This window comes from Candida theae (genome assembly GCF_024610275.1).
Source record: "Candida theae strain CBS 12239 chromosome Unknown scaffold1, whole genome shotgun sequence".
Taxonomy (NCBI): domain Eukaryota; kingdom Fungi; phylum Ascomycota; class Pichiomycetes; order Serinales; family Debaryomycetaceae; genus Lodderomyces; species Lodderomyces theae.
In genome coordinates, this window is record NW_026261439.1 from 105776 (window position 1) to 128981 (window position 23206).

General features: G+C 41.2%; 11 protein-coding genes across 11 annotated transcripts; 8 read left to right on the forward strand and 3 right to left on the reverse strand. All coding sequences in view use genetic code 12, as the record gives it.

Annotated features, from left to right (window-relative positions):
* Window positions 1–50: 50 nt before the first annotated feature.
* Window positions 51–1082, reverse strand: SAS2 (Sas2p; the record flags this gene model as incomplete). Its single annotated transcript, XM_051752576.1, has 1 exon — window positions 51–1082. The coding sequence occupies one exon, from the start codon at window positions 1080–1082 to the stop codon at window positions 51–53; it is 1032 nt and encodes a 343-aa protein (XP_051608192.1).
* Window positions 1083–1302: 220 nt separating this feature from the next.
* DPB4 (DNA polymerase epsilon noncatalytic subunit) lies at window positions 1303–2037 on the forward strand (the record flags this gene model as incomplete). Its single annotated transcript, XM_051752577.1, has 1 exon — window positions 1303–2037. The coding sequence occupies one exon, from the start codon at window positions 1303–1305 to the stop codon at window positions 2035–2037; it is 735 nt and encodes a 244-aa protein (XP_051608193.1).
* Window positions 2038–2067: 30 nt separating this feature from the next.
* KGF57_003185 (uncharacterized protein) lies at window positions 2068–2953 on the reverse strand (the record flags this gene model as incomplete). The annotated part of the gene is made up of 2 exons (XM_051752578.1): window positions 2068–2861; window positions 2926–2953. 2 exons carry the CDS (start codon window positions 2951–2953, stop codon window positions 2068–2070), a joined length of 822 nt encoding a protein of 273 aa, XP_051608194.1.
* A 628-nt stretch (window positions 2954–3581) lies between these two features.
* On the forward strand, window positions 3582–7535 carry KGF57_003186 (ATP-dependent RNA helicase; the record flags this gene model as incomplete). Its single annotated transcript, XM_051752579.1, has 1 exon — window positions 3582–7535. The coding sequence occupies one exon, from the start codon at window positions 3582–3584 to the stop codon at window positions 7533–7535; it is 3954 nt and encodes a 1317-aa protein (XP_051608195.1).
* A 153-nt stretch (window positions 7536–7688) lies between these two features.
* On the forward strand, window positions 7689–11462 carry POM152 (Pom152p; the record flags this gene model as incomplete). Its single annotated transcript, XM_051752580.1, has 1 exon — window positions 7689–11462. The coding sequence occupies one exon, from the start codon at window positions 7689–7691 to the stop codon at window positions 11460–11462; it is 3774 nt and encodes a 1257-aa protein (XP_051608196.1).
* Window positions 11463–11498: 36 nt separating this feature from the next.
* PHHB (4a-hydroxytetrahydrobiopterin dehydratase) lies at window positions 11499–11855 on the reverse strand (the record flags this gene model as incomplete). The annotated part of the gene is made up of 1 exon (XM_051752582.1): window positions 11499–11855. One exon carries the CDS (start codon window positions 11853–11855, stop codon window positions 11499–11501), a length of 357 nt encoding a protein of 118 aa, XP_051608197.1.
* An 892-nt stretch (window positions 11856–12747) lies between these two features.
* Window positions 12748–14433, forward strand: KGF57_003189 (uncharacterized protein; the record flags this gene model as incomplete). Its single annotated transcript, XM_051752583.1, has 1 exon — window positions 12748–14433. One exon carries the CDS (start codon window positions 12748–12750, stop codon window positions 14431–14433), a length of 1686 nt encoding a protein of 561 aa, XP_051608198.1.
* Window positions 14434–14875: 442 nt separating this feature from the next.
* Window positions 14876–17314, forward strand: ZCF9 (Zcf9p; the record flags this gene model as incomplete). The annotated part of the gene is made up of 1 exon (XM_051752584.1): window positions 14876–17314. The coding sequence occupies one exon, from the start codon at window positions 14876–14878 to the stop codon at window positions 17312–17314; it is 2439 nt and encodes an 812-aa protein (XP_051608199.1).
* A 688-nt stretch (window positions 17315–18002) lies between these two features.
* KGF57_003191 (uncharacterized protein) lies at window positions 18003–18920 on the forward strand (the record flags this gene model as incomplete). Its single annotated transcript, XM_051752585.1, has 1 exon — window positions 18003–18920. One exon carries the CDS (start codon window positions 18003–18005, stop codon window positions 18918–18920), a length of 918 nt encoding a protein of 305 aa, XP_051608200.1.
* Window positions 18921–19582: 662 nt separating this feature from the next.
* On the forward strand, window positions 19583–20941 carry DFG5 (putative mannan endo-1,6-alpha-mannosidase; the record flags this gene model as incomplete). Its single annotated transcript, XM_051752586.1, has 1 exon — window positions 19583–20941. One exon carries the CDS (start codon window positions 19583–19585, stop codon window positions 20939–20941), a length of 1359 nt encoding a protein of 452 aa, XP_051608201.1.
* A 239-nt stretch (window positions 20942–21180) lies between these two features.
* On the forward strand, window positions 21181–23016 carry KGF57_003193 (uncharacterized protein; the record flags this gene model as incomplete). The annotated part of the gene is made up of 1 exon (XM_051752587.1): window positions 21181–23016. The coding sequence occupies one exon, from the start codon at window positions 21181–21183 to the stop codon at window positions 23014–23016; it is 1836 nt and encodes a 611-aa protein (XP_051608202.1).
* Between the last annotated feature and the right edge of the window lie 190 nt (window positions 23017–23206).

The window sequence follows — 23206 nt, forward strand, 5'->3', positions numbered from 1 at the left end:
ACTTTTTTTTTTTCTTTTGTTATCATAGTACTACATTATTTTTTTTTTTTTTACAAATTGAAAGAGCCCGTATCGAGTAGTGGGTGTTGTTTGTTGGCGTCAAAATTGGTGGTTATCATCCAATGTTGAAATCTTTCACTAGAAAATGATACTTCTCCGTTGGAGTCCACTTCCAAAACTTCCATATGTTCCAATGTAAACAAGATGTCTTCCTTTCGATAGCCTGTTGCTCTGGACAACTCCTCAAACGTAAACTTTTTCAATCGTCTTTGCGTCAACTCCTTTGCTAAATTTTTTGCCCAGTAACTTAGATAGCTCACCTTACCGTATGGTGATAGGGGAATCTCAGGTCCGCTGCTCTCTTGCGTCAACGAAGCAATTGCGTACAGAAATTCGATGAGCATGGCGCCAATGTGCCTTCGCTGGAACGGAGGGAACACGCAAATGCAGGCCAAATTGGTGCTGGGATCATAAGCAATCATCTCTTTTGAAAAGAATCCCATTGGTATATAGTCTGTTTCCCCTTTATCTTTGGCGTAAAAGACGTAAAAATTGAAATGGTCAATGTTGAAGTATACCGATTTGTCATCGAGAAATAACTTTCCAAATAGACACAAGTTTTGACAAAATAGTGGATCCTCGTACCCTTTAACTTCTCGAATTATATGGTTCTTTTTGCGATCGTAGTACACTGAGGTGCCAATATTGGGATTCTCCCTATGGAAGCTGCACACTTCCCAGTGTTCCAACATCTCATTCTCGTTGGCAGTATACTTAAAGCAATATTCACAAACGTATAGGTGGTCAACAAAACAGTCCTCTGCAGAATATGATTTTAGTCGTTTTCGAGCAATTGGATCTCTGGATTTCATATTAACATATTCGTACCCCAACATGTTCGGTACACCTTCGTATGGATGGAAGTAAGCAGGGTTGCCATACCAAGGCTCAAACTCGTATTGGCCAAATGTCACTTTACCTATGTTTGGTTTATCTAGTCGCCCATAGTAAGATGTGCTCTTGGAAGAAGATGACTTCTTTTTATTCTGATCTTGTGTTATGGCAGGAATGGTTAACAGCATCCAATTGTGCAGGCCAAGATACCGAGTTGGTGTGTGTATACTCCCCCTCCCACCCACGTACTCTCCGCGATCAACCCAAAAAAAAAAAAATAAAAGGAAAAAAGGGAATAAAGGGAAAAAAATGTGGAAAATTTTGAATGCACTGAGAACAATATCAGGACGCGTATTGAATTCCCACACCAACTCCCCACAGCAAAAACATACTTTAAAGAGAACAAATATGCCACCAAAGGGATGGAAAAAGAATGCAGATCCAAGTGAGCAGCCTTTCAGGGAGACTGATATAGTATCAATAGACGACATTTTGTTTCCTAAATCAACAATTCTGAAGTTGGCGCGATCAATCACCTCAGATGAAGATAACCATAATAATATGAATTTAGCTAAGGACTCGCTATTAGCATTGCAAAGATCGGCAACTGTGTTTGTGAGCTATATGCTATTTCATGCAAAACTGGTGTCGAAAGCAACTGGGAGAAAAACGGTTACTGCTCAAGATATAATGATGGCTTTGGAACGAGCTGAGTTTGCTGGATTTCTCCCGGAGGTTAAGGAACGATTAGGGGAATTTGAGTTGTCAGCAAAAGCAAAAAAACAAAAGAAGTTGGAGACAAAGAGCTCGGTCCAAGAGGAGGAAGGTGTGCAGAAGAAGGCAAAGGTGGAGAGTTCGAGTGGTGGGATTGCCTCACATAAAGTCGTTGCAAGTGATACAGAGGATGATGGTGACAATGATGACGAAGAAGAAGAAGAAGAAGAGGAGGAGGAGGATGCTGGAGATAAAGTAGGTAGGGAAGGGCTGAGCGATGAGATCGAAGATGGGCTGGATGGTGAGGAGAACGATGCAACAAATCCTATATCGCAGCTTGCTAAAGAAGAACAGGAATTGCGTGGAGAGGACATTGAGGAAGCTAGGCAAAGTCATGATGATGAGGAAGAAGACGAGGATGTAGAATAGGGAGATAGATATCCCACTTTATTGCGAGCTCTAACTTATACACTGGTTAAACAAAGGGAAGCCGCACTGACTGGCAATAAACAAATAAAGTAGCACTAACAACCCACCAACTGCAGAGAGAATGAACTTTGTTCTGTGAAACCACATACGTCTTTTTATCTGCTTTGCCTTTTTCAGAAACATCAGAGAAGATGTGTTGAGTCGATCTGTTTGGTCCACCAAAGAATTTAGCTTATCTCCTCGACTCAATAGTTTGGTAATGTTATCCAACATAAGCTGTCTAACCTCGCCAACTTCCTCGTTAGCTAGTAACAACTGATTAGGTCCTATTTGATTTGAAGAATTGTTGTCATTGGACTCGTTAGTTGATCCGTAATTGTAACTCTGGCGATTCACATCATAGCTCAGCTCTTCGTGTTTGATTATCTGTTTCATGTATAGTTTGAACTCTCCCGGTTTAGCTTTCGAAGCGGGATCATTTTGGTCATGTTGTCGGTTCCTAAAATCAATATACCTATCCATAATGTTCTTCAACACCACCAAAATAAACGTCTTGTTGACGTCATTGTGAGCAATGGAAACAATCGTCACCAAATCCCTACTCCCCTCGTTGTTCATGTACTTCTTCATAAAGTAAAGAGACAACTTTGTGGCTGTGTTTGTTGATACTGGGATTGAGCCGACAAGAGTTTTTGAGGAATTTATCAACCCCAATTCTTGCGACACAATCTCTGAGCAGTTTGTACGAGGGAAATGGGATGTGAGTTGGTGGTTTTCATAGGTGTATAAGGTGGTTGAGTTGATGGTCAAGGTGCAATATATCACTATACGCAAGGTGGAATGGTTAGTATGAATATTTAAAGCAATTGGCATTCTCGTTCAACATACAGTGCTTGTGTACATCCGAGTGAGACATTTCTTTCACTTGTGATATGTTGGGTCAACGTAATTAATGGAAGTATAAGAAGTTGGACAGTGGGGGTGGTGTGGAGGAAGAAATGAGAAAAGAATGATTGAGAAAAGTGCCAGCGCAAAAATGTTTTGTATGCGCAAGCGAAGGAACTGCTTTAGAAACACTCTCAAGTGGAGATACATTAACGGGGGGAAAATTGTATTTTGATCTGTATCCTGTATCGTTATTCATGATGCCACAAGAAAGGCTTCAGAAGCTCATGCTCAGGAGATGATGAAGCTTGTGCATTATGGTTATAATCTGGAAAAATCTGAGCAAGAAATCAATATGAATGGACCGCTTTTCGTCGTACTTAAATCTAAAGGTCAAGTTACCTCTTGAGAGTTTGATAAATGACCATCACATTAGCCGGAAATGTTTTTGACACCAGACACCTAGCTCTTTGGAAGCATCAGGTGGGAAAACAGTCCATCAAAAGTTGTTTTAAATAGTGCTCTCTTGAGCCGCACACCTTCTTGATATCACAAAAACGGTTCCCCTACGCATCTCATCATTTCATCATTTTTCTCCTCTAAATACTGAAAAATTTAATTCACAACATACTCAGTCCCGCAGTATCGAGGCAGCTAAAATGGGGAAGTATAGGAAGAGATTCAACGAGAAGGCGAGAACTGGTATGCTTGCCAAGCAAGCTGCTTTGAAAAAGGCGAGAAATAAACAGTTCTACACTCAGGATGATGGAACAAATTCGCATGATGATGTTGGTGATGATAACCCTCCATCAGCTGATATTCCAATAAATGCACAAAATACAGATTCAAATGCAGAGATACTTGCCCCAGTATCTGAAGAAGAACGACTAGCAAGGAAAAGAGCATTGGAAGAAAACTTGTATACTCAGAATTCTAAAGATGAAAAATTATCCAAAGCCAAAAAGAAGAGGCTTGACAAGTACATTGAACATCAACTCAAAAGAGAGGAGAAAAAAGAGCTTTTGAGGAAATTAGAAGAGACAAAAATGGATACATCAAAGCTCTCAGCTTTGAAGGATTTAGGGAAAGGGCGCTTGACGAAAAGGGAACAGATGGTGGAGGCTCTAGAGTTGGAAAAGCAAGGACGTGGAGACGAAAATACGCGAGAGACATTGTATGAAGAGAGAGTCGTAAAGGATTTCAGTGAGGATGAAAGTGCTGAAGAGGAGGGCACCGAAGAGAGAAGTTCTTCCTTGAACACTAGTACACCGCTGAGCACATTTCTTGATAACAGACCGTCCAAATTTGGAGGTGCAGGAATGGGATTTGGATTCAAGAATGTTCCAGTGATTAAACGGGATACCGAAGTGGCAAAGAAAAAGTATAGTTGGAGAAAAAGGGTTCAAGATGAGGACAAAAAAAGACAAAAGCAGGAGGATTTAGATGATTTCGTATCTAGCTCGGAAGACGCACTGCTGTCTGATGAGGAAAGTGGAGAAGAAGACGATGATACAGAAGGCGAGTCCACAGAAGAAGAAAATGAAACTAATGGGAGAGCCCTGCGGATGCTGACTGGCGATAGTGAAAACACCAGCTCTTCTGAGCATGATGACAGTGGAGAAGATTCAGATCAAGGTGGCCAAGCTGAGGTTGAGGAGGTAGAAGCCAGCAACGAAAGTAATGACGTTGATGAAGACGACGAAGACGACGAAGACGATGACGATGAAGACGACGACGATGAAGACGAAGACGATGAAGACGAAGACGATGAAGATGACGACGATGAAGATGGCGACGATGAAGACGACGACGATGACGACGAAGACGATGATGACGACGACGATGAACACCCAACCAAACTTATGCAAAACAAACCGAAGCACTCAAAAACTGCAACCTCATTCAAAGACTGGGCCGAGCAACAGCTTCGTCACATTGAAGGTCGTGATAACGTCCCCCTCGTTGCAGAGGTGTCTGATGAAATCAAGCAAAAATACTCCAAGCGTAATGTTAGACCCGAGGATGTTGACCACATGTCAGAGGAAGAGGGCTACATTTCTATTGATCAGGATATGCAAAGAGACGCCTTCGTTGTAGATGTCCAAAGACTGGACGATGTTCAACAACAAAGGGTTTTGTTACCTGTGTACGCGGAGGAACATAGAATCATGGAAGCAATATACCATCATGATTGTATCATTCTTTGTGGTGAGACGGGTTCAGGTAAAACAACTCAAGTTCCTCAATTTCTATATGAGGCTGGGTTTGGTAACCATGGTAATAAGTTATACCCAGGAATGATTGGAGTAACACAGCCAAGAAGGGTTGCAGCAGTTTCAATGGCTGAAAGGGTAGGAAATGAGTTGGGGAATCACAAGAGCAGAGTTGGTTATCAGGTTCGATTTGACACGTCTATAAAGAATGAAGGTACCGAGAATGGAACGGCGCTTAAATTCATGACTGATGGTGTTTTGTTAAGGGAAATGATGACAGATTTCCTTTTGACAAAGTACTCTTCAATAATCATTGATGAGGCTCATGAAAGAAATATCAATACTGACATATTAATCGGAATGCTTACCAGGGTCGTAAAATTGAGAAGAAAGCATTACATGGAAAAGAAGAAAAATGTGACACCATTAAAGTTGATAATCATGTCGGCTACATTGAGAGTGTCGGATTTCTCTGAGAACCCAACCTTGTTTCAAACCTCGCCCCCAATAATCAATGTTGAAGCAAGACAGTATCCTGTTTCGGTTCACTTTGATAAAAAAACCGAATTCAACTACATTGATGCAGCATTCAACAAGGCATGCAAAATCCATCGAAAGCTACCTCCTGGTGGTATCTTGATATTCTTGACGGGTCAAAATGAGATCAAAACATTGGTCAAAAGACTCAAGGAAGAGTTTCCAGAAACCAAAAATAAACTGGTTGAGAACGAGGAAGAAACTCAGGATGTGAGAGTTTCAGAAAATGTGCAACAAGAGGTTGAGGATGTGGACTTTAGCGTTAAAATTGAAGACGGAAAGACATATGACGACTATAACGACTCCAATGGGGAGGAGGAGGAGGAGGAAGAAGGGTTCGAGGAAGCTCAGAACGCCTCTGAGTCCGAAATAGGACCGCTTCATGTGTTGCCCTTATACTCACTTTTGCCTACTAACCAGCAAATGCGAGTTTTTGATGAGCCACCAGCAGGAAGCAGACTCTGTATTGTTGCTACCAATGTGGCAGAGACTTCGTTGACGATTCCCGGAATACGCTATGTTATTGATTGTGGAAGGTCAAAAGAGCGAAATTACAACAAGGAGAACGGAGTGCAATCATTTGACGTCGACTGGATATCCAAAGCCTCGGCTGACCAAAGAGCTGGTAGAGCTGGTAGAACGGGTCCCGGACACTGTTATCGGTTGTTTTCTTCGGCAGTGTATGAAGAATTCTTCCCCCAATTCAGCATTCCCGAAATACTCCGAACTCCTTTCGAGAGTATAGTGTTGAGCATGAAAAGCATGGGAATTGATCACATTGTCAACTTCCCATTCCCGACTCCTCCAGATAGAGCCGCTTTGAAGAAAGCAGAGGAGTTGTTGGTGGTTTTGGGTGCACTCGACAAGGATCAAAAGCAGATAACTGAGTTGGGAAGAAAGATGTCTTTATTCCCATTGAGTCCGAGATTTGCCAAAATTCTCATCATTGGAAACCAACAAAATTGTTTGGAGTACATTATTGCAATTGTGTCAGCATTGTCAGTTGGTGATCCGTTTATTCCTGAAAATGAATTAATAGGGAACATGACAGAGGAGGAAAGAAAAGCTTTCAGAAGCAGGTTTTATCAATCTAGAGCATTATTTTCGAAATTAGATCCTTCAAGTGAGTGTTTGATGTTGTTGTCTGCGGTTTGCGCTCTAGACCATATTCCTGCCGATCGCATAAATGAGTTCATGTCCACAAATTATTTGCGACAAAAGATGATGCAAGAAATTCAAAAGCTAAGAGTGCAAGTAGCGCAAATTGTTGAAAGATGCTTGATATCAAAATCTGGGGCTCAATTGATTCACAAGAAGAAATTGGATGTCCCTAACCCCAAACAAGTTTCCGCGATGAAGCAAATGATTGCATCGGGATTTGTCGACCACGTTGCTATTAGAGGTGACCTTATATCGGCTGATGTCAAGATAGCCAACAAGACCAATATTAGTAACATCCCGTATTGTCCTGTTCTTCCTTTTGAAATGGATCCATTTGTCTATATTCACGCTAACTCATTGATGAGCAGAAGTGGGAAATTGCCTAGTCCATACCTTGTCTATCAAAACCTCAGCTCCAAGTCAAACACTACTGAAGTAGAAGAGCACACTAAGATTCGAATGAAGCCATTGGTTGATATCACTGGAAAGCAATTGACAAATATTGCAAAGAGCTCTGGTTTAATCACCTACTCCAAACCCTTGGGTCATCCATATGCGCCAAAGAATCTATCCCCAACTAAACGAGAATGCTATGTAGTTCCCAGGTTTGGTGCATCAGTCGGAAGTGGTGGGGTTGGTTGGGATCTACCTGCAATCAAAGTCATACAAGAGAAACGACACGGCTCTTGGGTCATTGTATAGATTTTTGCACACGTTCTGTAAAAATGTGCTTATTTTGTGTCAAGTACCAATGTGTAAACAATCGCATTTTTCTCAAATTTTTTGTTTTGGAAGATCTCTCTCTCTCTCTCTAAGCACCAACAAGGATCCAACTATTCAGAGATACGGACAGAAATGCGTCCCACAGATGTCAAATACAGGGAACGGCGACAGAGTCGGAGGGATGTTAAACCGCTTATCCCCAGTAGCATATTGGATTCAGCGTCGCAGCGACTATTTGTGCTTTCATTGTTCATGCTAATACAAAGTTGGAAGATCTATGATTTAGTATTGGTCAAGTCGGAAATTGCGTCCTCCAATGAGCAATTGACAACCTTGACAAATTTCACATTCGTTTTGAAGTACGTCTTCATTGACGGAGTATTCTTGTGGCTACTTCCCATATTAAGGATACCGCATCTCACTTTTTCACCTCCGAAAACCCTACTTTCCATCTTCATTTTAAATGGAATTACGATATTTTTGGTGAGTAATATGGCATTACCATTGCTTTCCAATATCTTTTTGCCTATTTGGAGAGTCATTTTACAAAAGAACGAGCTTAACATTGTTGGAGAGTCCATCAATGTCGCCAATGTCATCGATATGGATTCTCATTTCAAGGGACAATTAACCATTCATTACCTACCAGACTCCTCTGCAAAAATGAATCCATTCCACATTGATCAAACTTGCTTGGGCTCCTCCAATGGCAATACAGTTCAAATGCCCATTGAATTCAATACAACATCGGGGATTGGGTTTTTACAAATTCAACAAAACACAGCAAACAACGACTTGGTTCTCCACAATTATACGGGATCCTCTCTCAAAAAGCTATTTAAAAAGGATTACTCTCATTTGAGAAACAAAATACAATCCAAGCCAAGTGATACTTTATTCTACTTGGAATATCCAATCACGGAACCGGGCTCGTACAAGATAAAGAGTGTATTGGACAAGAAGGGTAATAGTATCAGGACTTATAAATCTGAATTTGCTATATCAGACTGTCCTTCGGGAAAGTTTTTTTATCCGCCAAATTTTGACTTTCAAAACAACCACAAGTGTTTGTCTTCAATTGAGCAAGAGACATTTCCGGTGCCGTGGTTGGAAGTTTACGGTCCCTCGCCTGCATATGTGAAACTTGCTATCCGTGCCAATGGGAATGAGTTCAAGGTGTTGAATCTAACTATTCCTGGTGACGGTGACTATCGCAAACTGCACTCGAGGACAGATTTTACCTATTTGAAGCCAACGAAGCTTGTTAGAAACTCGTTAGAGGAGGCCATTTTACAAAACATTGACGAGTTCAAGGGACTAAAAGAGACGACGGTTGAGTTCCAGTTGATATCAGTGCAAGACTCATTTGGAAATTTGCATAGATACCAACCACTTTCTAAAGATAAGGATGTCTGGTATAAATTGGTACTTCGAAAATCGCCATCTATTAGGTTGGTGGATCCTGCCAAAGATTCTCCGCTTCTTTTAGGAGGAGAAAAGACATTGATGGTTGCAAGTGCAAATGAGTTTGGCGATAAAGATTTTCCCCTTGAAATTGTTGTTTCCCATAATGGATCAAACTTGACATCCACTTTCACTAGTAAAATCCAGCTTCGTAATGGAATAACGGTGACTGATCCAGGTTTGTATAAGTTGGTTTCTGCAAGAGACGCATTCTGCCCTTGTGGGATCTCTGATGTACCACCAATAAAACTTGAGTTGGCAGAGATACCAGAGTTAAACATAAATGCCCAGCCTGAGAGTGACAGATGCTTGGGGGTTGTTGGATACAGATTTGACTTCAACTTCACTGGCAGGGCTCCATTTAAGGTTCAGTACCAGATTTTCTCCAACAATTCTGGAATTTTGAAACCAGTACCATCACCAGCTGGTCAAAGAATTCGTGAGTTCAATTCGCCACTGAACCAACACTCTTTCAAGTTCAAGCCACCAGGTGAGGGAAGTTACAGTATTGTGTTTTCCAATATAAAAGACGCTAACTACCAAGAGAAGGGAATTGCACTTGACGAGGCGAAGTACACATATCTGACGTACTTTAGACTGGCATCGGAAGTATCCTTAAAGTTAGCTGGACGGGAATTGCACACGTGTTATGGAGTTACGGCAAAGGTACCCGTGGTTTTCAAAGGCAACGGACCATTTTCTTTTGATTATGAATATGTCGACATTAACACAAAGAAAAGATTTCGTTCTATTGAGCATGTGAGTGAGGTGTCTAATTACGAAATTGAAACTCCTCAGTCGTTGTTGGGTAAGACCTACCTTCTTATTTTGAGCAAGGCAAAAGACAAATTTGGATGCGATGCTATAATCAACGACAACTCCCAGCAAGTTAAAATTGTGAGTAGACCGGATGTCCCAGAACTTGAGTTGAGCAACACAAAATCAAGCATTCAAATTGTTGAAGGTCATTTTGTGGACGTGCCTCTTAAGTACAAGTCGTCTATTGGACAGCAAAAGAATGACGTGGTGGTTTTGAAACACCACACTTTGGAAGGGAAGCTCTTGTCAAAAAAGAGGGCAAATTTGAGGCACTCCTCAATTCGGATTTTCGAGGAGGGTATCTATAGCTTAGAATTTTTTATGAATGGCAATTGTGAAGGAAAGGTTGTCAACAAGGAAAAGACAGTGACAGTCAAGTACTACGACAGACCATCCATGAATGTTTCGTCTGCTGACGAATTCTTGCAACACAAAGAGGAGTCCTTGATTCATTTGAAACCCGTTTGCAATGGTGCTGCGAATGAGATCACTTTACAATTGAAGGGCAAAGCACCGTTCTTGATTGATTATGCAATCAAGTTGCCAAGTGGTAAGGTTGAAACTCACACAATGAATGTTGAAGGTCACAGTATCAGAATTAAATTGCCAACTGGAGCAAACGGTCAGTACGAGCATACCTTTAGAAAGATTTACGACGCACTTTACACTAGGGAAAGCAAGGTTCCTTTTGCTGATGTTCCAAAGGTTGTTTATCAAGTGAATCGTTTGCCGCATGCACTGTTTGCAACAGGCAAACATTTTGCACAAGTTTGTGAAAATAAGGTCCGTGGTGACGAAATTGTGGCAGATATTCCCGTTAAGTTGTCGGGTGAATACCCGTTTGAAGTTGAAGCAATTTTACAAAGTCAAGCCACTGGTGAAAATCAGAAATTGAAATTTAGAAACATCCAGGAGCCTCATTTATTTTTGCAAAGCACTGCATTCTTACAACTTGGGGACTACACGCTCGATCTAGTGAGCGTAAAAGATGGCAATGGTTGCATAAACAGGAATTTGCAAACTACTGTCAAGTATATCATATCCATCACCGAACCTCCAAATATATTCAAATCACTTGATAAAGTGCACTACTGTGTTGGAGATCATGTTGGCTACAATTTAACCGGTGTGACACCAATCACGATTTTCTACCAATACGACAATGTTCCTAGAAAAGCTGAGGTGCGTCACCAATTTGTCAGACTAGCGTCAAAGCCGGGAATCTTAAACATAGAAGCATTGAAAGATGCGGGTCAAAGCTCTTGTATGGTCAACTTTACCTCAAATGATGAAAAGTTTCAAGAATTGCAACTCCAAGTGCACGAGTTGCCTAGTGTTGAAGTGAACAAAGGTGACTACATTGTTGAAGACATACATCAAGGCGAACACACAGAGTTGATTTTTACATTCACGGGTGAACCCCCATTCAAGTTAACATACATTAGAACTATCGAAGTTAAACGGGACCAGAAAAAAGTAAGACAATTATTGGAGAAGGAAACTGTTGGTAACATTTGGGATAAAGAACTTGTTGTTTCGGCCAGCCTTGAGGGAACATACGAGGCGATCGAGGTTCAAGACAAGTTCTGCCGAGCTGTCAAATCAATCAATTATGTAGAATAGGAAGAAAAGGTAAATAAAAGCACATAGACTTCTTTATTATTTGTTTTCGCCTTGAGTGCTCTGTATCTTGTGGAATTCCTGGTGTATAGCTTCTGCGAGTCCAATGTCAGCCTCAGTTATATTATTTCCTACATCGTGAGTTGTCAACTCAATGTCAATTTTGTTATACACTGTCGTAATCTTTGGGTGGTGTTTCTTCAAGTCTGCTTGTTTGGCAATCAAGTTCAAGAATTCCCAAGTCTTTTTGAAATTCTTCAACTTGTAGTGGACTTCCAAAACATGAGATGGAGGTACCGTGTCCAAGACCGTCAAAGACCAATGAGGAAGTCCCAAACTATTGATTCTCAAAAGACCTTTACGAATTGACTCTTCGTGTAGGGTTGATAATGACATCGTGTGGGAAACTGAGTGGGATTTGTAGATATGCTCTGTAAACGCGGAGTTGTCTCAAAAAGACTACTTTCTTGCTGCTATAATCCTCCTTCTCTTTTCTTTTTTTTTTCCTGGTAACTTTAGGAAACTTAATTCCGGAGTGATGTTTCTTTTTTTGCAGCTGCTTTCCAAAGTGGAGCAGCTTTACTGAATGTGCACGTTACAGAGTAGCAACGTGCACAACGTGTTTGTAATAGCTATTGTGCTTAGAAGAACATGCAATGGAGATGAAAGTGACAGCAACTGACCTCCTGTAAGGCTAAATAGTCTTTCCTTCCACCCCCCCCCCCCCTTTCTATTTTAGCATTTATTTAAAGCACCTGAAACCCATCTACGTCTAATTTTTTCTTAGAATTGAGGTCTTTGCTCTCTTTTTGCCCTTGGTGATTGTGCTTCCAGTAGGATTTGAGTGGTTGGTTCTCTTGTTCCAAAGCTTACGTGTTACTTTTGTGCTACATGAAATATACATTCGCGCTTTTTCATCGTTTTTGTCAATAGAGCGTTCTTCTAAATGAATGTGACTGATCCTTTCCAATGAGCTGAGCAAATGATATCAGCCTTCTACGTCCTACATATTCCCTCCAGCTGCAGAAGCCCGTCTGAAATATCGTCGTACCGATGCTTGATCAGTAGGAGGTTCATTGAAATCATTCCAGACGACGCCAACATACTTTCCCAGTTCTATCAACATCTTCGACGTACTCCTCCACACGAACAAGTGCCTGTGTTGTCAATCCAAAATCTTTCATACGTGTATATCGGATGTGAGAACAATATAGTGCTCCTATCTGTTACTCACCAAAACGTCAATGTGATGCTGGTTATATCATTCCTTCGAAGTTTCCAAATTATTATGCATCACTTCTTGTGTCAGGGTGGTAAAAAACCGATGGATTTTGAGTTGATATTGGACAATTCAGTTCTCATTACCGAGTTACTTGACGAGTGTTTGGATTTTGGGGTTTTGCAAATCACGGACTACAAGCTACTAGAAGAGTATATCAAAGTGGAGCCCAATTTTCCAACTTTACTCAACGAGAACGATGCTGATGACACTGGAGATGAAGAAGCTGAACGTGACACCACAAGGAAGGATAAGAAGAAAAAGGGCAAGCCAAATACTGAAATAAAGTCTACTCATAATCAATCAATCAAAACTGATGTTTTAGAAAGCAACGCACATATAATTAACAGTTCCATATTGCGAACGTATTCACTGGCCATAAACTGGCGACCGAAAGGTATCTTTTACGCAAAGAATGAGATTTTTGTCGACATTATTGAAAACGTCGAATTCATCTACGATCTCAAAACAGAGTCTGTAAAGCGTAATGAAATTTATGGAAGCTGTGTGGTGAAATCTTATCTATCAGGTATCCCAGTTTGTCGAATGGGGTTTAATGAAAACTACATGTCGTCGATTGCAAATGATGAGGTAACTACTAGTGTTGATGAGGACCCTTTGCCGGAGAACCAAATCAAGTTGGTCGAGGAAGGCGAAGAAGGAGAGGGTCTCTTGGAAAAAGATCCCGAAGAGGAGGAACAGCTAGCAGAATCAGAAACAACGTCATTGGAAAATGTTCAAAACGAATCTCACTTGGACACTCAAGATAACTCTTCCCCGAATCAAACAGAACATGCGGCCGTCGCGGGGAACAGAACCCCATTTGAGCATCGAATCCCCATTAGAAATATCCAATTTCACCAATGCATTGAGTTATCAAAAATATATCGCGACAACATTGTCACCTTCATCCCACCCGATGACAAGTTTGAATTAATGTCGTATCAAGTGGAGCAGAGCAAGAACAAAAAGAAGCTACCTCTAATTTCAATCAAGCCTGTATTCAAGGTCATTCATGAAGCGAAAAAGTTGTTACTCATGTGCACATTGAACACCGCATTCCCACGAAGGCGACACTGCAAGAGTTTATTTGTGAGAATACCATTGAACCCATACTATTTTGAGTTAGATGTAATCAACCCAAACTTGAAATACAAGACTGAAAACGGTGAAGTTTCATTCAAGTACGACACCATGGAAATTATTTGGAAAATTGAAAGCATAGATGGGAAACAAACGGTGAGAATGATGTGTGAGTTGTCGTTGTTGAATTGTGAACAAATTACATTATCCAAAATATCACATCACTTGTTGCGGAAAATGGACAATGGTAAGTCCCAAGGAATGGCTGGAGAAGAGGACGAGATTGATGACGTTCGGCACGATTTGGAGGCTTTCTATGGGGTCAACGGGACCTCCGTAACCTCCACCCAAAGGCAATTACTACAAGAAGTGAAACGAAAGTTCCAAAATGATGACATAGTATTGACATTCAAGATCCCCATGTTCACCTACTCAGGTTTGAAATTATCATACATCTCTGTGGAAGAAGAACAGCTACAGTACCCGTGTTTTCCCTGGATCCGATATCTCACGCAAAGTCTGGATCTCAGCGGTGAACCTGGGCCATCAGCCATGGGTCAAAATTGCACCTACCGGTTCAAGTTGTCAATGGATTGTTTTGCCATTGCTTGATCTGGTTAGAGCTTTGGCTTGCTAAGTACTTGCATGTATATTTATATAGACCTGTAGTCTGAGCTCCATATGTACTTGCAACTTTCCAGATACGGCTTTCTTTTTATACCGGATCGTATATCCCGATTAGGCAATAATGCCCGTATCTACAAAAATGGAAACTCTAATCTCCTTTTCTTTTCTTTTCTTTTTTTTGTTTATTTTTTTCACTCCTTCCTTATCAGCGGTGGTGGGATCTTTAATTAACGATACCCGGCTGTATATTTTATATGCCCGATTTTGGAGTTTCCGCCCCGTTGTTTCAATTCTTTACTTAGCTGATGGTAGACTTGAGCTACAAAAATCTGATTAGGAAATTTCTCCCACTTTTTGGTTCGTTGATTTTCCCCTACTTGCAAAATCTATCCTCATTACCTCACACATATATCGAACCAGCACAACCATGGTAACAGAGCAAGGTGACAGCCAATCATCCACAATCACCTCCAATTCAAAGTCTGCCGCCTCCTCGTCGAAGCCACGCACAAAATCGAGGAACGGTTGTGCCACATGCAAGAAGAAGAGACTCAAATGTGACGAATCAAAACCAACGTGTTTAAATTGCAGTAAAAAGAATATAGTGTGTGGTGGTTATGCAACGAATTTCAAATGGAAGCTGTTCAATGAGTCAAAGCCTGCCGTCAATGGGAAAGCTCTCGAGAAGCACTTGCAACTAGCTAGCATTTCCGTGATTGGTAAAAGTATCCAGGACATAGCCAAGGAAAGCGATTTGATCTCGAAGGGGTTGAATCCTGCTGCTGGGGAGACCAGCAGTCAACAAAGGGTGCGAATTTGTAGTGTGGGGACACCAACTTCCACTTCAACTGCTCTACCTCAATCACAACCACAACCACAACCACAACAACAATCGAAATCGCGATCGCGATCCCACGGCGATACGTTTCACTTCGATGATACGCGGAGTCTCAATCGCAATACCGATACTCTACAAGAATCAACAACGGCTTTTGAATCTCCGATTGAAGAAATAGAGGCCGGTGCAAAATCGATTGTTTCTCCTACTTTGGAACACATCATGAACCCAGCGACGGCTGAAAAGGTACACTTTCCCGACTTGAGTCTTTCTCCCTCCATATCAGCTATTTTGAATTTTGCATTGAATCCAGAAGACATTGATGTCCCTTCGGTTGGTTCATTAAGCCCGCTCACTTTGGCTAGAGCTCATGAGCTGTCGGCAGCCACTTCTCCTATGTGGGACTTGAACAAGTCCTTGGCAAAAACTTCAGAGCAGGAGCAGATCCTATACTTGTATTCAGAGTACACTTCTGGAATCATGTCGATTAAAAACGGGTTCCACGAAAACCCGTGGAGAAATTTGTTAGTGCCGTTAGCCATGAGATATGGTTGTTTATTCAACTCGATAGCTGCAATGACTCTTTTCCATTTGGCTGGCTCAAATGGGATTGTTGCGTCATCGGAAGAACTACGCTCAAGGGCTCAAAATTATATGAAAAGATGTATATTGGAACTCGCGAGTGGGTTATCAAAGATGGAAAATGGAGGAGAGGTTGATTTTCCTGCAGATATCGCCTTGGCTACTTGCTTGAACTTGGCAGTGTGTGAGTCTTGGGATGTACTGACATCAAGTGGTATTGCTCATTTGAAAGGAGCAAAGACTATGATCAACAAGATCTTGGCGTTGTTGAGAGAACATCAGCACTCACTTTGTGATCAGCTGTTACCACTGAGTGAATCATCAGTTTTCAACCAGGACAAGTTTTTGCAACTAAAGAGTAAGTTGGTGTTGATTGACCAATTTGAATACGAAAAGATGATACATGACTGTACAACCAAAAGATCCTCGTTGGTCATACCCAAACCTATACAAATATTATTCAACAATTGGATCTATTTTCTGGTCATTGCGCAAATGACTACCGATACAAATTACGACGAAAAGGGAGTCGACTTGGTGGCCACCATAACTTCAATAACTCTGAATGACAAGGCAAAAGATGGTGTTCGCAACTCAGCATCTCCATCTGAGATCAGTGATAATTCCGACAAGGCTTACACTTTTTTCGAAGAATTTGACGCGTTCAACTATGACTCTGAAATCATAGATCCGTTGTTGGGATGTGGCCAGTCACTTTTCTGTATAATAGGTAAAGTGGCAGCATTGGTTTCCAAAATACGAAGGAAAAAGGCTAGTGAGAATTGGAAAAAACGAAATTCTCTAACTATCATCAGTCAAGCGTCAGAGTTGCGTCATCTTCTTTTGGATTGGAAATCAACTGTCAATGCAAATATGATCAAGAATGAAGAAGAGAATGGGTCCAAGTCCTGGGATTTATCGAGTTGCATTGCCACTGCTGAATCTTATCGTTATGCAGCGTTGCTTTTCTTGCATCAAGCTGTACCCGAAATCCCTTCTTTGTCATCACATGAACTTGCAGAAAAGATTTTCATTCTTTTGGCGTCAATACCAAAATCATCAAACACGAGCGTGGTTCACATCTTCCCGCTCTTGGTTGCATCTTGCGAGGCAGAAATTGGTGAGGAAAGAGAATGGTGTAAATCTAGATGGAAGGTGTTGATGGACAGAATGTGGATAGGCAATGTTGACCGTGCTTTGGAAGTGGTTGAGGAGGTTTGGAAGAGAAAAGATGAATTGGCAATGAGCTCGAGGAGTCAGAAGAGTGAAGATACTGCTGGAACTACTCTGCAAAGCTCACGTCACAACCCTCTTGATGGCTTGATGTCTGTTGTCAACAATGAATACGCCAATTTCATGAACAGCTCCGAGTCGAGTGGCATTGAGTCCAAATTTCATTGGAGTAGCATCATGAAAGAATGGGGCTGGGAAGTGCTTTTGGGATAAATAGTCGAATATAGAGCTTGGCGTTGAGCAATGTAATGAAGCAAATACAATTGTTGCTGTATTTCAGTCTGGAATCTTATCTATGCAATTGTGAATACGGAGCTCGGGTGGGTGTGTTTTGGTAGCGCTTAAGCTATCGTAAGCACGTCTGGTCAGTTTTCTACGCAACGGCTGAAACAGATTTTTCCCAGACAAACAGGGCATTGTTTATTATTGCTACTACGTATATGTAGCTTCTACTGGTGCTTCTTTGGCTGCGCCAATTTTTTTCTTCTTTTTTTTTTCTAGCATTCTAATTTTTATTGGCACCGATTTGTAACAAATTTTTCAAAAAATAACTGAAATTAACAGCAAATTCGGATTAAGCTTTGGCTGATTTTTATACATCTGGCAAAAGAAAACTGCTTGATCTACGATAAATGGCATAGGAGGGTAAGTGGTGGATGAGTGACACATTTGTTCAAGGAGAAACTTTGAGTTTGGAAAGGTTGCGGCAAAAATTCAAGTGGGGTTCGTATTACGTAATATATTACATGAATATCGGTTTTACTAGAACTCGTCCGCTACGGCGTATCGGAATGAATCATAACGAAACGTCCTTTTCTTTACAGCAATGTTACATCCAAGTAGACTACAACTCCAACCACTTAGAGTATGCAAAAGGCTAGCATCTACCCGATCACACCTTATGTCAGAACCTTTCAATGCTGAAAATACAAGGATAATCCGTGAATCAGAAAAGAAGTTTGCCAAACCAAACTTTATCTCATTTGATTTGTTTGGCACCATTTACAAACCCAAAATTCCTGTCCCTGAACAATACCACCAAATTACAAGTCAAGAGTTTGGTATTTCCAAATCTGCAGAATCGATTGCTAAAGATTTTGCCAAAGTTTTTGAGGAGTTACAAGATGAATACCCCAATTACGGCAAGGGAGTTTCTGAATTCGAGCATTCTGATGCCTGGTGGAAAGAGCTCGTTACTCGTGTGTACGATTTACCGCGAAAAGATCCTAAAACCAATGACATTTGTAACCGGTTAGTTAACCATTTCACCAGTTCTGAGGCATATGATGTTTATGACGACGTTCTTCCAACTTTGGAAGGGTTGAGGAAACGTGGAGTGACAATGATTGCGTCTAGCAACTCAGACTCACGTTCGGTAAAGATATTGAGGAGTCTTCAGTTGATCGAATTTTTCATCAACGTGAATTTGTCTTATGATTATGAAGTCGGCAAGCCTAAGAAGTCGTTTTTCGATGCGGTTGCAGTAAAAGAGTACAGAAGTGAAGTCGATGGAGGATATAGGGGGTTGACTCCGCCGGGAGATTTTTTATCGGGATGTTGGCACGTTGGAGATGGTCATGAGAAGGACTTTGTTGGAGCAATTCGGGCCGGTTGGAATGGAATATTGTTGGATAGAGACGGAACCAGTGAGTTAAGCTTGGGAAAGAAAAGGCAGAACAAGTCTACTTATGACGCTTGTTATATGTCACAAGGTCATGGAAGAGAAGAGGACGAGAGTGATGATGGTCCATTGGTCTTGGCAAATAACAGAGTTGTCTTGTCACGCTTAACTCAACTTTTGCAACTCTACAATTGGTAGATCGGTTAAAGATGTGACAATTTGATAGATTAATAGATTGACCCTTTGATAGTGAATGACTCTGTTCAACTTTGAAAAAGGTTTCTCTGAGAAGTTATTGAAAGATCTCCAAAGTATGCAGTATATATGTATGTATATATAGAACACACATGCACACAAAATCAGTATAAAATGTAAATATAAACAAAAGCGCAGAAGAAGAAAATAAAATATAAAGTTGTACACACACACACACACACTCTCTCTCTCTCTCTTTGTATATATATATACACTAATGTCTGATGCAACACTAAAAGGGGGGAGGGAAAACTGAAGAAATAGAAAAAAAAAAAAAGCTCAGCCTTTTAATTTGAACAACATTAGCCATAAGAGGCACATTCACAGAGGCTGTACTCATCACACAATCATCAACTTAAACACCTTCAATCTCGACAATATCGGAACCTTTCTGCTATCCCTTTTCTTTTCTTTCTTTCTTTCCTTCCTTCTTTTTTTTTTTTCTTATTATTATTTTTTTTTTTGCTAGAAAAGGTCTTTACTACACGAGAGTTTAGGAGGTTTCACAATATAGAACATATTTTTCATCTCCACACAAGTACTTCTTTAGCTCAACATCAATACATCAAACAATTCTTAGACTCCGAGACTATACAGACTACGCTATGCTTGGACTAAGTAAACTCATATGCACAACTGTACTACTCACATGCACGGCTTTTGTGTACTCCGTGGAGTTGAATATCGACGACAAGGATTCCATATGTGCGGCTGCAAAGATTGTGTCTGATGGTATGTGGAACTATTATGAAGGTTTCAAACCTGGAGGAACTGTTGGTATGTTTGCATCTCCCAACTATTGGTGGAATGCAGGTGAAGCTTTTGGTGGGTTTGTTGATTACTTTACGTACTGCGATTCAGATAACAAAACGTTGGAAAAATGGATTTACGACGGAATGTATCATCAAGCAGGTGAGAATTACAACTATATTCCATCGAATCAGTCTTTGACTGAGGGTAACGATGATCAAGGAGTTTGGGGAATGGCGATCATGGAAGCAGTAGAACGAAACTTTACTGATCCGCAGCTGCATTCATGGTTGGAGATGGCTCAAGCAATTTTCAATACAATGAATGCAAGATGGGATACCGCGCATTGTGGCGGTGGACTCAGATGGCAAATCTTCACTTGGAATTCGGGTTACAATTACAAGAATGCAATCTCAAATGGATGTCTTTTCCACATGGCCGCAAGATTGGCTAGATACACAGGAAATGAGTCGGCGTATGTTCCTACGGCTGAACGAGTTTGGGACTGGATGGAATCGATTAATTTCTTAACCGAAGAAACGAATGGAAATTTGCGTATATACGACGGTGCAGAAGTCGAGGAGAATTGTACCTCAGTGACAGATTTGAGATGGTCCTATACTTATGGTGTATTTATGTCCGGGTGTGCTTACTTGTACAATGTAACGGGAGATGAGACATGGAAAACCCGTTCATACGAGGTTGTTGAGGCGGCGATCAACTACTTCTTTGAGAACAAAATCATGTTGGAGAAAACATGTCAACCTAGCGGCAACTGTAACAATGATCAAAGATCGTTTCGTTGTTTGTTTTCCCGGTGTCTTGGGTTAACTATGAAACTTATACCAGAATTTGAGAATGAGATCAGACCTTCTTTGGAAGCTAGTGCTAAAGGTGCCGCCCAATCGTGTTCCGGGGGAAGCGATGGAGTCACATGTGGTGAAGATTGGTCTGCAAACGGTTGGGATAATAAGTACGGGCTAGGTGAGCAAATGTCAGCATTGGAGGTGATGTTGGCCCTTATTGTCGAGGAGCCACTTAGTGTTAAAACAGGAGGAACGAATAGATCAAATTTCGCTGCAGGAACCGACACAGAGGATACTGAAAATAAAAACAAGTTGAAAATACAGGGCAAGGACAGAGCTGGAGCTGGAGTCTTGACAGCCATTGTATTGCTTATACTATTGGGTGGTGGTATATGGATGATATTTTAGATTGTATTTGTGGTAAATAACCCAATGCCATGCGTTGAGATGTGAAGTAAAAGTTGTACTCTTCTACCTACTCTCTTATGTCACTTCCAACACCCATCTTTGTCTTCAACAAAACCGATGGTACAAAATTGCGCAACTTCAGAAAGGCAAAAAAAAATAAAAAATTAAAAAAATAAAAAATAAAAAATAAAAAAATTATATTTTCCACACTCCGAATACTCCACTCAAAACCAATCAGAATGGTGTTATTTGAGGCCATAAATAGACTAGCTGACCCAAATACCGGGGCCGGTCTTACCGGAAGTAGACGCAGACGAATATTTGTTCCACCGTCCACCAAACGTCCATTATTCAGCTACGGAGAAGGAGAAGATCAGCGGTCGTTCTTATCATTGGTTGAAAATGGGTCGGAGTTTGGCTCAGAGCTGGATTTCGACGATGCTGCTAGTGTCAGTACCTCAAGATCGTTGCCGGACTCGTTGAGCAGTGCACAAGCGACTGAAGATCAGGAACTGTTTCATTCGTGGTTGATTGAGGAACACCACCGTCGAATGTCGTCGGCTGCCAATTCTGAAGATGAAGATGATTTGGATCATGACCATGTATTTGGTGAGAATATATATGGATCAGGGAGGAGGCGAGCGAGCTTGAAGTCGTCAAAGAGCTATGATTTGGAGAATTTCATGAATTTGAAAACGACATATGTCATTGAAGCCAAGATTTTGATCCGTCATGCATTGCCCTTGATCCTTACATTCATCCTCGAGCATCTTTTCTCAATTGTGTGTTTAATAGTTGTGGGGAAATTGGGGACGAAGGAGTTGGCGGCTGTGAGTTTGGCTACAATGACGTCAACAATCACATTTGGGGTTTTCGAAGGAACTGCCACCGCGTTGGATACATTGTGCTCACAAGCTTACGGGGCTGGAAATTATGAATTAATGGGTATCTACGTACAAAGAAGCGTGGCGTTTTCGTGGGTGTTGTTTGTTCCCTTTGGAGTTTTGTGGTGGTTCAGTGCTTCCATCCTCCATTTCATCATTGATGATGACGCCGTCGTTCAGCTCACATCGCAGTTTTTGCGAATATTGATTGTGGGTGCTCCAGGTTACATTGTGTTTGAGAACGGGAAGAGATTTCTACAAGCACAGGGTATTTTCGAAGCAGGGACCGGTATCTTGTTCATTAGCGCACCAATCAATATCTGTTTCTCGTGGTTTTTAGTATGGAACAGAAATTATGGGTTGGGTTATATTGGTGCACCTATTGCCACGGCGCTAAATTTCTGGTTCATGTCATTGATGCTTGTGTTGTATGTTCGATATATCGACGGAAAGAAATGCTGGTGTGGACTTGCAGAATTTCCCGAATTGGTGAAAGATTGGGGCCAGTTTGCTCATTTGGCAGTACCGGGGATCGTTATGATTGAGTCAGAGTACTTGGCATACGAGATCATGACTCTTTTTGCATCGTATTTTGGTACTAAACCTTTAGCTGCTCAAAGTGCAGTATCGAGTATCGCATCTTTATCATACATGGTCCCGTTTGCCGTCAGCATTGCCGCTTCGACACGTATAGCTCATTTCATTGGTGGTCAAAACATGGACGGGGCAATAACTGCCACCAGAGTTGCCATGTTTGGTGCGTTTATTGTAGCTAGTGGTAATTGTTTGGTATTCCTCGCCTTCAAGAACAAGTTGGCGCTGATATTCACCAACGACGAAGATGTCATTGGATTGATAGAGAGCTTGCTTGATCCGTTAGTGGCTGTTTTACAAGTCTTTGATGGGGTTGCGTGTGTTGATAGTGGGATATTGAGAGCACAGGGTTTGCAGAAGATTGGGGGTGTTATAAACTTGGTCGCATACTATGCATTTGCATTACCGTTGGCATTAATACTAAGCAAAAGCTTGGGATATGGTCTCTTTGGACTATGGTTTGGAATAGGCAGTGGAATGGTTGTAATTTCACTAAGTGAGACTTGTGTCATATTGTTCAGCGATTGGGATCAGATATTGATGCAAGCGGGACTACTTAATGATTCCGACGATGATTCCGACGAGGAGTCTGTGTAAAAATGCATAGAGATAGCTAGGTGGAACGCAAATGGGGGTCGAAGATTGTATCTTGGTGATTGTTTACTCTTACACTATTGGAAGTTCACGCATCTTGTTCAACAGGTAGAATACGGGTAAGACTACAGCTATAGAGAGGGTTATTTGCATCTGCTGAGGTACGGCATTTGCGGATGTACTTTCTTTTTTG